Source organism: Acinonyx jubatus, chromosome X (assembly GCF_027475565.1).
Source record: "Acinonyx jubatus isolate Ajub_Pintada_27869175 chromosome X, VMU_Ajub_asm_v1.0, whole genome shotgun sequence".
Taxonomy (NCBI): domain Eukaryota; kingdom Metazoa; phylum Chordata; class Mammalia; order Carnivora; family Felidae; genus Acinonyx; species Acinonyx jubatus.
The window spans coordinates 64464323-64477023 of NC_069389.1; the positions used below are offsets into that span (position 1 = coordinate 64464323).

The window sequence follows — 12701 nt, forward strand, 5'->3', positions numbered from 1 at the left end:
TATTTCTCCCTCAGAAGCCACACTGTAAAGGAATGGAGTATGTTATAGAAATAAGGTATCACTGAGAAATAAGGAGATGGAAAGGAAGGGGCAGGAGGTGAGACTTGATCAAATAAATATTTGTTAATGTAAAGAGAATCCAACTTTTACTGAATGCCTGCTATATACCAGACACTAAGTTAGGAATTTAATAACAATAAGAATTAAAATTTATCCCTATACAGACTCATATGGAGAAGAATATATAGTAACTATTCATAGAAAACATATGTATGATATGTCAGCTATTGTGCCACATGCTTTATGTGTATTATATTAATTAGTTCTCATACTAATCCCATGAGGTAGGTGTTGCTATTCCTGTATTATAGATGAAGAAATTGAGGCTTAGAAGAAGGCTAACTGACTTGCTAAACCATACAGCTAGGATTTAAGCCTAAATCTGTTTTATTCTAAACCTCTTACCTTTGCTGTTGAAACACTGTGTATTTCATTTTCCTATTTATGCAAAGATCCCATTTTCGTTCTTTTTTCCATTCTGTATTATGGGGGAGGTTGACCTCAGTAAATTACATTTCCCAATCTCCATTGGTGACTGGCTACCTATTAGGTTTGGCCAATAATAGGAGATACTGGTTGGCAGAGTGGAAGACAGAGGAAAAACCAAGGTATTCCTCTCTTTCTTGCTTCTGGAAGTGTCCATGACAGTGGCTATGTCTCCTTTGTGGTACTACATGTCTCAGCTTCTGGGTTTTGTAATATCTTCTCTACTCTTTCCTTTAACCTTGTAGCTGTGGTAGTAGCTTCTTGCTGTTGTTAATCTTTGGGTTTCCTTATCATTTCCTGTTTGCCTTTCCTCTATCGCCCTCTCTCTCTGCCCCTCCCCCGCTCACTTGCATTCTCTATCTCTCTCTCTCAAATAAATAAAACATTAAAAAAGAATTAAAAATATTCTGTTTACTCTTGTATTATTAGCACCAAAAAATGATTGGCATGTAGTAGGTGCTTAATAAATATTTTCAGAATAAATTAATTAATCTGGGTTAATTGAGAAACTGGTAATGTTCTTTTGTCTCAGAGTTAGAAACCTGTTTGGGCTTGCAAAGTCCAAGGCCAAAAAAAGATAATATACTTTGATCCAGGGCAACCTGGGTGGCTCAGTCTGTTAAGTGTCTCACTCTTGATTTTGGCTCAGGTCATGATCTCACAGTTTGTGGGATCAAGCTCTGCATTAGGCTCCATGCTGACAGTGTGGAGCCTGCTTGAGATTTTCTCTCCCTCTCTCTCTGCCCCTCCTGCATAAAAATAAATAAACATCTAAAAACTATATATACTTTGATCCCAAAACACTTGAACTAGAGTTGCATTTCTTGATCAGTAGAGTACAATTTTATGATCAGATTTAAATATAGTTGAAGACCTACTTTCTTTCACATGAACTTAAAGACTGATAAGAATTTTTTTTTTTTACTTTGAACAAGAGGTAAGAAATACCTCTTCTACAACTGTTGGACTCTTTCAACTAACATTTTGTTTACTTCCAAGTGGTTGAGTTTAGAAATGATGTATATTGTTTGTATATTGTTTACCTTGAGTGCTTTAAAGGTAATGTGTCTCAGTATGAAATTGTTTGTTAGTATCCGATTAGTTTCACTTTAGAATAGTGAGCTCAAAGAGTGAGCTCATAGGATACTGTTCATATGTGCCTACTGTGTAGGGTTTATTCCTTTGTCAGCATCTAGGGTACATGATAAGGTGCTTTGAGTCAATCCTTGGGAGATTCCAGTAGGGCTAATCAATTCTGACTGTGAAAAGAATCCCTAAATAAGAGAGAGAAATTCTGATGTTTCTTGGGGTGAGGTTCCAATTTAAGATCATCCATTGCTTGAGACATCCTCCAAGTATCAGGAACTATACATATATCTAAAATTTATATCTCCAGATCCTCCAAGTACCAGGAATTACACATACACATATAGAAAACTATAATTGATAATCTGTTGGTGAGGAAGTCTCTAGAGAAACCAGAAAATTATGAGTGCTCTTTCACCTCCAATAAATCAGCCAAAATGCCAGACTTATTTCTGTGTGTTTTAAATTAAACAAAGTAAGGCCAGTTATAGGCAGTAGGTTTCCAAGTTTTCTAAGTAGGTTTGCTATTGATTATATGTCATAGTCAAATTTAGGCAATTCTATTTGTTACTTGTAAAGCATGCTTAGTGGCTTAGAGGATGACAGTGGGAAGCCCAACCAAATTCAGTCATGTGAGGCTTTTCATGGATCCTTGAATTGAAACTTTTTTGTGGTCCTTTTGCTCTTCTGGTCATATTTCATGAAAATCTCATTCCCTCCTTCCAAAAACAGCACAGATTTATTACTCTTATGGTCTTGGGCATATATAGCTAATATTCAGTCTACTGAAGGTTCTGAGGATATCTCTATCTTAATAAATAATGAAAGAGAAATAATGGGGAATGGAAGTAATAGCCTCCTACTAGAAATAAGCAACCTCTTGCTGGCAAATAGTTGGCTGCTTTAGCTGTGGAGAAAGCTACTTGGCCTGAGGCAGATTTAAACGCTATGTGATATTAAATAATCCGTTTTGAAATTTCTGCCCCACAAAATAGCATATATTCTAACTCACATTAAATGGGATCTAACATGCCTTGATTCTTTACTACATTTCCCAGAGTCCTAGCACTATGGAAATTCGATAACCTATATGCCCCCCCAAAAAAAGGTTCACCAATCAGTTAGTTATGAATAAATTTGCTCTTTTATTTCCTTTGTTGGTTACATATTGCTTATTCTCCTTTCCTTCTTTTCATTAAGGATTATGATGCCTTCTTTGAAGCCAGAGAAAATAATGCAGTGTATGCCTTTTTAGGCTTGACAGCTCCACCTGGTTCAAAGGTATGATTCCTTTTTTTCCTTGCTTTATTAGCCATTTTATTGCTGCTGGGTTTTTTAGTCCGTGAGATGTCTACCCTTATTATGTATTCAGATTAAGCTAGAGGCAGTGTAACATGGCTGAAAGGAAATGCTCCTTTTTTGCGTGCATTTAATTTATGCATAATCAAATACATAAAGTATGTGAGTGGGAGGTAGGTGGAGTGACTTCCCCATCAAGTTACCCAAAGCAATAGATTTCTCATTGACCCATTCATAAATAAGTGGTTACCAACTTTAAAGACTCCATTATTTCAGCTGTCATGAATGGTTTTACATCAACAGAACACATCTTACACATAGTAATCTTCTTGGCAGCATCTATTGTCTTTGTGTGAGAGTAAATGCTGGAGTCACCTATTCAAATTAACTAAGAGCATTGGGGCGCCTGGGTGGCTCAGTCGGTGGAGCCACCCACTTTGGCTCAGGTCGTGATCTCACGGTTCGTGGGTTCGAGCCCCACATCGGGGTCTGTGTTGACAGCTCAGAGCCTGGAGCCTGTTTCAAATTCTGTGTCTCCCTCTCTCTCTGCCCCTCCCCTACTCACGCTCTCTCTCCCTCTGTCTCAAAAATAAATAAACATTTAAAAAATTACATAAAAATTAAGAGCATTTGAGTTTCTAAACTGGTCACTAAATTGCTGGCTAAATTTGGGACTTTCTCCCTGCCAACAACAAATAATTTTTCAAATGGCAGTGTTTCCAGGGGAGATCATATAAAGAAAAGAATCAAAAATTAAATTGCTTATTTAATGAAGTGTCTCAAAGCTATGGGCTTTAAATATACCTTTCCTTTTTACCATAGGTCTTTTCTTTTTTAAAATATTTTTAAATGTTTATTTATATTTTTGAGAGAGCATGAGAAGGGGAGGGGAATAAAGAGAGGGGGACAGAGGATCAGAAGCAGGCTCTGCGCTGATAGCAGCAAGCCCAATGTGGGGCTCGAACTCATGAACCAAGAGATAATGACCTGAACTGAAGTTGGCTGCTCAACCAACTGAGCCACCCAGGCACCCCATGCTTTTTACCATAGGTCTTTTCTACACAGGCTGGCTTAATCAGAATGTATACCCCCCTGTTTTGTTCGTAGCAACTAATTTTATGTTAAATGGATCCTTTGAACTCCAGCTCCTTCTCCAATTTCGGGAATCTGTGTTATTGCTTGTTTTCAACTAGAGATCATTTACTAACATTGTTGTCTGATTCACTGTGAAATTCTGTTTCCTTCCTGAAATTTCTTTTCCCATGAATAAAATGTCTTATTTTAGGCTTTGTATAATTTAAGTTGGAAGAAATGTTAGGTAAGACATTTCTGTTTAATCGAGTTAGCAAAACCCAAGTTAAATCATTGATTTCAGTTCAGATAAGAGGAAGTATGAAAAGAAGGATTATCTGTTTTCTGTGACTGATTACTCCCTCTTCTTTAGTTAAAAGTAGAAGTCATTCATTCAGTATGTATTTATTGAGCGCCAAACACTAACTTGACATTGATGGTGAGACAAATATGGAGAATACAACATAGTCGCTACCTTCAAAATGTTTTTAACCTAGTGAAGGAAAAGTATACAAATAATTATATAACAAATATGACTACAAATAATTATAATCCAACACATATTATAGTAAATTCTGTATGCTGTGAAATAAAGTGCCATAGTCATCCAGAGAAAATAATAATAAATTATTATTAAGGAATTTGGGGAAAGTTTCATAGAGGAAGTGACATTTGAGCTGTTAGGGATTCAAAAATACTGAAATGACACTAAGGTGTCTTTCATAGAGGCAGAACAGGAACTACTGCATGTAGCTTCACATGATGATATTTTCAGGGAGCAAAGTGTAGTGCTGCATGTCTCCATAATAGGGCATATTAAATAGAGGAGGTGAGATTGACTAGGTAGGTTTGGACTAAATTATGAATGCTGTGTTAGGTACTTTCAGTTTTATCCTCTAGGTATCTAAAAGCCAAGGTAGGAAAAGGGGGAATACAGTGATAAGATTATCTCCGTACTTTAAGATGTGATTTGATCTGTGTCTTAAGAGAATAAATTTGAAAGCTGTATGGATTATAAAATATTGGAGAAATGAGATATTAGAGATAGGCCTACCCATTAGAGGGTACTTTAGAAGTCCAGAGAAGTAATGAAGAGGGCTTAAAGTGGTGTAGTGGCCATGGAAAGGAAAAATGAATTTTTTCTGACATTGGGCAGAATGAGAAGAGAAGGATAAAAATAGAAATTTTAATGTGCAAGGAGGTTAGAGAAGTTCATATTTTAAAATGTCTTATATTTAGTGTAAGGTCATCTGCTAGGTGTGATGGGAAATTTAAGGTATTAGAACTTTGAGGAGAATTGAAAGGATTCAGTTGGTGAAAATAGTCTAGAGTAGATTAAGATTGTGAATGGAAGTATGGCTGAGCAAAATAGAGGGTCCAGCTAGAGTTGATGAGTTCATAGTGGAGCCAGTCAGCTGATAGTTTTTTTTTTTCCATCCTCATTTAAGCCTAGGAGTAAGAATAAAGTAAAACAGTGCATGTTAGCAAGGAGAGAGTGGATAGATTGGGATAATAAGAAAAGATCTTGAGTTGACAGTGGAGTTAAGGGAGGATTGGTAATAGGGAGATTGTTTTATTTTGTTTAATTTGTTTTTACTTGAGTATAGTTGACACACAATGTTACATTAATTTCAGGTGTACAACATAGTGATTCAACTTTTGTACGAATTGTGGTAAGCTATCATTTGTCACCATGTAATACTATTACAGTATTCCCTATATTCCCTATGCTATGTCTTTTATTTGGTGATAGGAAGATTTTGAATGCTAGTATTTCATAGGTTTTTAATGGGTTTTTTTCCAAGACTAAAAGTGATAAATTTGATATCAGAATGATGATTTTTCTATTCTTCAGCTCAGCTTTCAGAGTTTTTTCCCCCTTTAATTTAACATGACAATAAGCCTTCCAGAAAGAACTGACAAAGAGAAAGTATACAAAATAAGGGGTGACTGTGTGGCTTAGTCAGTTAAGCGTCCAGATTTTGATTTCAGCTCAGATCATGATCTCACAGTGGTGAGATGGAGCCCAGCATTGGGCTCTGTGCTGATCATGGAGTCTGCTTAAGATTCTCTCCCTCCCTCATCCTCTGCCCCTCCCCTGCTCATGCTCACACACTCTCTCAAAAAAAGAAAGTATACAAAATAAGAAATACAACTAGCTAACCCACATTAGAAAAATGCACTGACAATAAAGACATGTGATAAAATGAGATTCAATTTTCATCCATGAAATTAGTAAATATAAAACAAAGGATAATACTCAGTGCTAAGAAGGTGCATTAAAACGCTCACATATTGCTGGTGGTAGTATGAATTGGTACTCTCTTTTGATAACTAGAATGGCAAACAGGTATCAAGGACCCTAAAATGTTTATAGTTCTTCACCCAGTAATTTCACATGGGGTATTATAGTCTTCATTAATGAAATAATTCTATACGTGGAAAAAGTTTTATGAATAAAAACATAAATCAAAATGCTATTTGCAATCCTAAAACTTTGGAAGTAAATTAAATGTCTAACAGTGGGGTCAACCAAAATAAATCAACACTGAATGAATTTTATGGATAAAAATATGTTTCAAAGCACTATATATAATCCTGAAACTTTGAAAACAAGTTAAATGTCCAAAAATAGTGTTGACAAAAATAGTTTATTCACTGAAAGAATTAGTGCTTTCATTAAAAAATGAGTTTGTGAAAAGATACATTATAATAAGGTATATAATTGTTTTTACTGTATGATTAATACCCTATGTTAAGAGACTGAACCATAGCTAAACATGAATATTTTTCTCCTTTCTTTATGTTCCAAATAACTTGCATACATTCTATTTACATTTAAAAATTATTCAAAACCAATTCAGTGGAGAACTTGGTATTTAAAAATATCTTCTGACAAATATTTCCATAAAACAAGGAATCCTCCTGTGAAAGACAATTTTTCTATTATTTTGTATATGGATGCATTCAAAACAGGGTATATTAATATTTACTATTTATTTTATTAATATGGAAGATTATTCCTTAGTACTAGCATTTCTTTATAGAAGGTGATGGTTTTCAGATATGAAATAAAATAACATTTTTTTACTAAAAAATAAAAATCTGGTGATGTTCATGTTGAGAGAAAAAATTATTGACCCATATTCACTAGTAGTATATTGAGGGAGTAGAGAATGCTGGTTGCAGAAATGTTCTCATTAGCTTTGGTTGAACCACACTGCTTCAGGGAGGAGCAATGGAGTCTGCCTCTGCTGTGAGATTTGAAACATTCCTATTTCCACTAAGCCCATTCTATTTTACCACATCTCCAAGAGAAATTTTATATTAATTTCACTTAGCTGTGGTGTTGGTCCTAGTTACTTGGCAAAAAGTGGAGAAGAGAAAAGCAGGAAAGAAGGACATATGCTTGAAATGGCCAAGCACAGAGCTAGACCCTTCACATACAACTCATTTTATCCTTAAACCATCGTTATGAGCTAGGTGTCCTCAATGACATTTTTAGAAAAGGAAACTGATGCTCAGATAATTTAATTAATTTGTCCAAGGTTACATAATTATTAAGTAACAGAGCTGAAATCTGAAGCCAGGATTATTTGATGCAAAATTGGTACATTTATGGAATGATGTTTATATTAGGAATAAAGGGGGAAGATACCTCATATGGCTGTTTCCAAATCTCTCAGTTTAATTAGATAATCCATGAACTATAATTATTGGCTACTTACATTTATGTACTAACAAATATTTTAGCACAATTTATATATTTGATGGATAAAATATAATTAGAAAAGTAAATAATTTACTTTAAATACAATGTATTATTGCAAAGACAAATTACAAAAAAATTGAATAGCTTTTTTGTTTTGGATGTCTGTGCCAATAATTTCTTCCATTGAAAGGGATAGCTGAGAGCTAAAGGATTTATAACTAATTACAGCAAAGAGTGATAAGATGTGACTTTAGGGATTTAGGGTGTTTCCAAAATACTAGTTACTCAGAGGCATTAGATGTGCATAAAAAGAAGGACTTCACATTAGGACATATTCACATTTTTATTTCTATTTCTATTGTATTTTATTATTTTTTTTTTAGAGAGAGAACACGAGTCAGAAAGAGGGGCAGAGAGAGAGAGAGAGAGAGAGAGAGAGAGACAGAGAGACAGAGAGAGAGAGAGAGAGAGACAGACAGAGAGAATTCTAAGCAGGTTCCACACTCAGCACAAAGCTGTACACAGGGCTCCATTCCACGACCCTGGGTGATGACCTGAGCCGAAATCAAGAGTTGGATGCTCAGCCGACTGAGCCACCCAGGCGCCCATATTCACATTTTTATGTAACTACTTCCCCAATGATATGAGCTAAGCCTTTGAGGAGTATTAGTGTAAAATTCATTATGTTATGAGGAAATTCTCACAAGCTTGTTCATTAAAATGAAACAAAATGCATAATGAGGGTCTAAGATATATTCATTTTGACAACGTAACATGATATTTAAAGTTTTAAAAGCGCTTAGGATCTTTTTTTTTTTTTTTTTTTTGCCAAGGTTTCTGGAAGGTAGTATTTTACATCTGTTTTGTTGAAAATGTATTAAGAATGAATTACAGGGGTTCATGGGTGGCTCAGCTCAGTCAGTTGAGCTTCTAACTTTGGCTCAGGTCATGATCTCATGGTTCATGTGTTTGAGCCCCAAATCAGACTTTGCACAGACAGCATGGGGCCTGCTTTGGATTCTTTGTCTCCCTCTCTCTCTGCCTCTGCCCTACTTGTGCTCTCTTTCTCTCTCTCAAAAATAAATAAACATTTTTTTAAAAATTAAAAAAAATGAATTACAGTGTCCTCTTTTGCATCCTTCTTTCTTTCATTTCTACCTTTTTTTGTTTTGTAAGAATCTAGGCATCTTTCATTTTTGCTCTTTCCCCCTTCTTCTGGGCAGAGTATCTGGAGTATTCAGCTGCTCCTACTCCTCCTGAGACCATCAAGTATTCAATTTATGACAGGTGTTTAGAATGATATTGTCTAGTATGCATGATTTCTACAACCTAACTCTGAAGTTTCTTTCACCAAAGTCACTCTTACCACCCATCTTTAGTTTCATAAACTTTCCTTGAAGTGTATTTTGTGTCAAGTAGTATGGTAGGTTCCAGAGCACACCTATAGGTTAGAGTTCCTATGGTAGAAATACTCATTGCCCAGAGGAGAAGAAAGAAAACCTGACCTGTTTTCCTGCCTACCGTTATAAAATTTAAAGCAACAACATTTTAATAAATATCACATTTTTAAAGTAATTTAAACCTTAATTAAACAAAACAACTAACTGTAAACTTTAGGTGACAATGTTTTGAACACTCAATTTTTGATGAAAAATCACAGAGAAAGGAAATCATCTATTTTTTTAAATTTGAACTATAATTGGAAATCACTGGCTTTTATGGAATTATTTCACACAATTAGTAATGATTAGGCAGTCTTCTATTACATCTGCTTCTAAGCAGAAGTTTCTATTTTATAGTTTTTCTATTAAGAATTTTTAAGCAGTCTTCTCTGGGAACCATTTGTTTTTGAATATTCTTAATAATTTGAGCTAATATAGTGTAACCAAAATGTACATGGATGTTTGTTTTGTGATATTTAAATTTATGTTTTGTTTGTTTTTCATTTCAGGAAGCAGAAGCTCAGGCAAAGCAGCAAGCATGAACCTGAAACATTCTGCCTTAAGCATCCTGAAAAAGGAATCTCTATTGCTCTTAAAATTATCTTCAAAAGAAATCAGCTTAATGTTGAGATAATAGATTATTTGGTGTTTTCACATGCAAACAATCAAAATGAATAATACATAATTAAAATGTGAATATTATGATGAGGAGAATGAGAAGTGAACAAAATTTTTAGATGTCATGGAATAGTATTGTTATCTGCCAAGGCATTTTATATACTTCAGTGATTGTAAAAAAGAAAAAAAAGACCTGTGCCTTTTCTGGTATTATTATTGCAGCTTTTAAAACAGAGCAAAAGAATCTGTCTCTTGTTCCAAAATTGCCTCATTAATTTTAGCTAACAAAAATATGTACCCTTTGATATAACATTATTGTGATTAAAAAGCAGTTGCAGGTAATTTTTATATGTCAGACATTGTAATTTCTTATGGTAATTATAACATTCCCATTATTTTGTAATTGAAACTTTTATGTACTAAACAGGTTTTTTATGCTTCTAAATGTAGCCCTTTATTGTTTACTTCAGTGATCAGAACAGATGATCTCCTACAAAAAAAACCAAAAAACAGATATGTTCAATTGACAAGTTCCTCGCTTAACTGCAGAGCTATGATACAATTATGTTTCTAAGTTGCTTGCCTCAGTGAAACATATATATATATATATATATATATATATACACACATATATATATTATGAAAGTGGGCTAGCATGTTATTTTAAAATGGCATTCTTTTGCAAAAAGCTCAGACTTCTAATTAACTATTACAAAATAGGTCAGCACTCAATGCCCAAGTCTGGTTTTCTTTAGGTCTTTGCTAAAAAACATCTTAATGGTTCACACTTTTAAATCAACTTGTGGTCATGAATGCCACTACCTCTCAGATATTTGACATGTTTGTTTCAGCTTGGGCACATATTGTATCAATATGTAAATCTAAGCAGAGAGAATCTTTTCTATGCTTCTATTCCAGTGATAACACAAGTATCAGATAAAAGAGTCAATTTTTAAAATATTAATTATGAAAACTTGTAAGAAAACAAAAAACATTATGGCTTAATTACTTACCCAGAAGATATACATATTGTACCTTAGTTCCACACTACTTTATTACTTAAAAAAAACCACCTTTTACTTTAAATTACCTTACCCTATCATTCGATGTGTGCAAGTCTGTGTTCTATGCCAAAATCAACATACAGTGAAGACATAGTTTTGTTTACTGAGATTCAAACCTAATGTGATGCTTTACAATAAACTCAGTCCTTTTAGAAACATATTTTACGTGTTCCTGGAGTTTCTAAATAGTATAATAGTAATTTTAGATGAGTAATACATGTTTTAGAAAGTGGGAAAGGAGAAAAGAAAAAAATGACAGAAAATAATTTAAATGTAATTTCTAAATTTCCTTTTTTAGGATTCTAAATTTTGCTATATACACTAGAATTAAACAGAATTATTCCATTGTTTTGTCTACAAAAATATGCCATAGAGAACTCTAGAGAAAACAGGGTGCCTTGTAATTGATTCTGGAAAATGCTAGAAAAATGTTTGGTCAATATTTTCTCCTGAGCTTTATTAAATGCTGATTTATGAAGTTTGGGGATGATGGGGGACTCATGGGGTCCAGAGCCAAGGGCCAAGAGAGAATTCTTGAAGATGTCTTTGGTATAAAAAGTTGATTTTATTCAAGCATGGGGACAGGACCCATGGGTAGGAAGAGCTGCACTGGGGTCCTGACAGGTAACTCATTATATATCCTCAGGTTGGGAGGAGATCAGGGATAGAATAAGTTTCTAAGGAATTTTGGAAGCAAGGTTTCCAGGACCTTGAGGGGCTATTGGTTGCTAGGAAAATGACATTTATTACTGTTTAATAAAACCTCAGTCATAAGACCCTTCAGATGTATATCAGGAGACCATAAGCTTGGAGTATGATTGCCAGCATGTGTCTTGGGGCAGTTGAGATAAAGGAACTTGACTTACAGGATCCTTGAGGCTGGGAAAAAAGGTAAGATTCTCTTTTGCCCCTAGAAAATTGTCATCATCTGAGCAGCTGAGCTGAGCTCCTAGAGGGCGGTCACTCTGCTGATTTCAAGGACTTGTCAATTGGCTGTAGGCAGTAAGGGAATTTAATTTTTCATTTGCCTTAGTTTACCACATTACCATGGCAAGCACTTAAACCCCTTTCCTTTGTTTTTGGGTAGCCAGGAGTGTCTGAGAAATATCACACATATTCCACCTGGGCAGGGGAGTTGGGGGGAGAGCCAGCCTGTATTTTGCCCTCAGCTTGCCCCAAGTTCCCTCATCACTGATAATGTTTCTTGCAGTATTCTAAGTGGACAATTATTTTATACTTATTCATTCAAAATCATATTTCAATTCATTTGAATTATGAGAAAAGTAATAGTACTAAATTATAATATTCTTAAATGATAATGACAAATAGTACATGGCAAATCCCTGTTACTTCTGTTGGCTCACTATCCTATCATTAATCATGGTGAATTATTTTGATATTATAAATGGGAGTACAAGAAATAATACTATGAACATGAAGAGTTAATCATTCCTCCAGCAGTTCAGTGTCTTACAAATACCTTCTTCATAATTTTTGAAATCATTGCTGATGAGGTTTTTGGGGTGATGGTGGAGTTAGTAGGGTTTGGAGCTTATGGCCAAGAAAGAATTCTTGAAGACGTCTTTGGTGCAAAAAGTTGATTTTATTAAAGCACAGGGACAGAACCCTTGGGCAGAGCTGCCCCGAACCCTGTGGAGAGACTGGTTATATGTATTTGGGAGTTGGGGGAGGTAAAATCAAGGGGAGTTTCCAATGAGATTTTCATATGCTAAAGAAGACTCACAGGATACTGAAGGCCTAGCTATTGTCAAACTAAGGTGGTTTTTCCCTCTAGCAAAGCATTAGCTTTAAGACAGTAGGGAGTGCTTAGAGAAAAGTTTTACCCTGCCTGCCTCAAGTATT

The 12701-nt window shown here is 34.8% G+C and overlaps 1 protein-coding gene across 3 annotated transcripts in view; it reads left to right on the forward strand.

Annotated features, from left to right (window-relative positions):
- SH3BGRL (SH3 domain binding glutamate rich protein like) overlaps positions 1-10998 on the forward strand; it is an 84311-nt gene extending 73313 nt beyond the window's left edge. For all 3 annotated transcript variants that reach the window (XM_015078213.3, XM_027053729.1, XM_027053730.2), the window contains exons 3-4: positions 2833-2913; positions 9666-10998. In XM_015078213.3, coding sequence (XP_014933699.1) covers positions 2833-2913; positions 9666-9698 — 114 coding nt within the window. In that variant the 3' untranslated portion in view covers positions 9699-10998. The remainder of the gene's footprint in view (positions 1-2832; positions 2914-9665) is intronic.
- The last annotated feature ends 1703 nt before the right edge of the window (positions 10999-12701 follow it).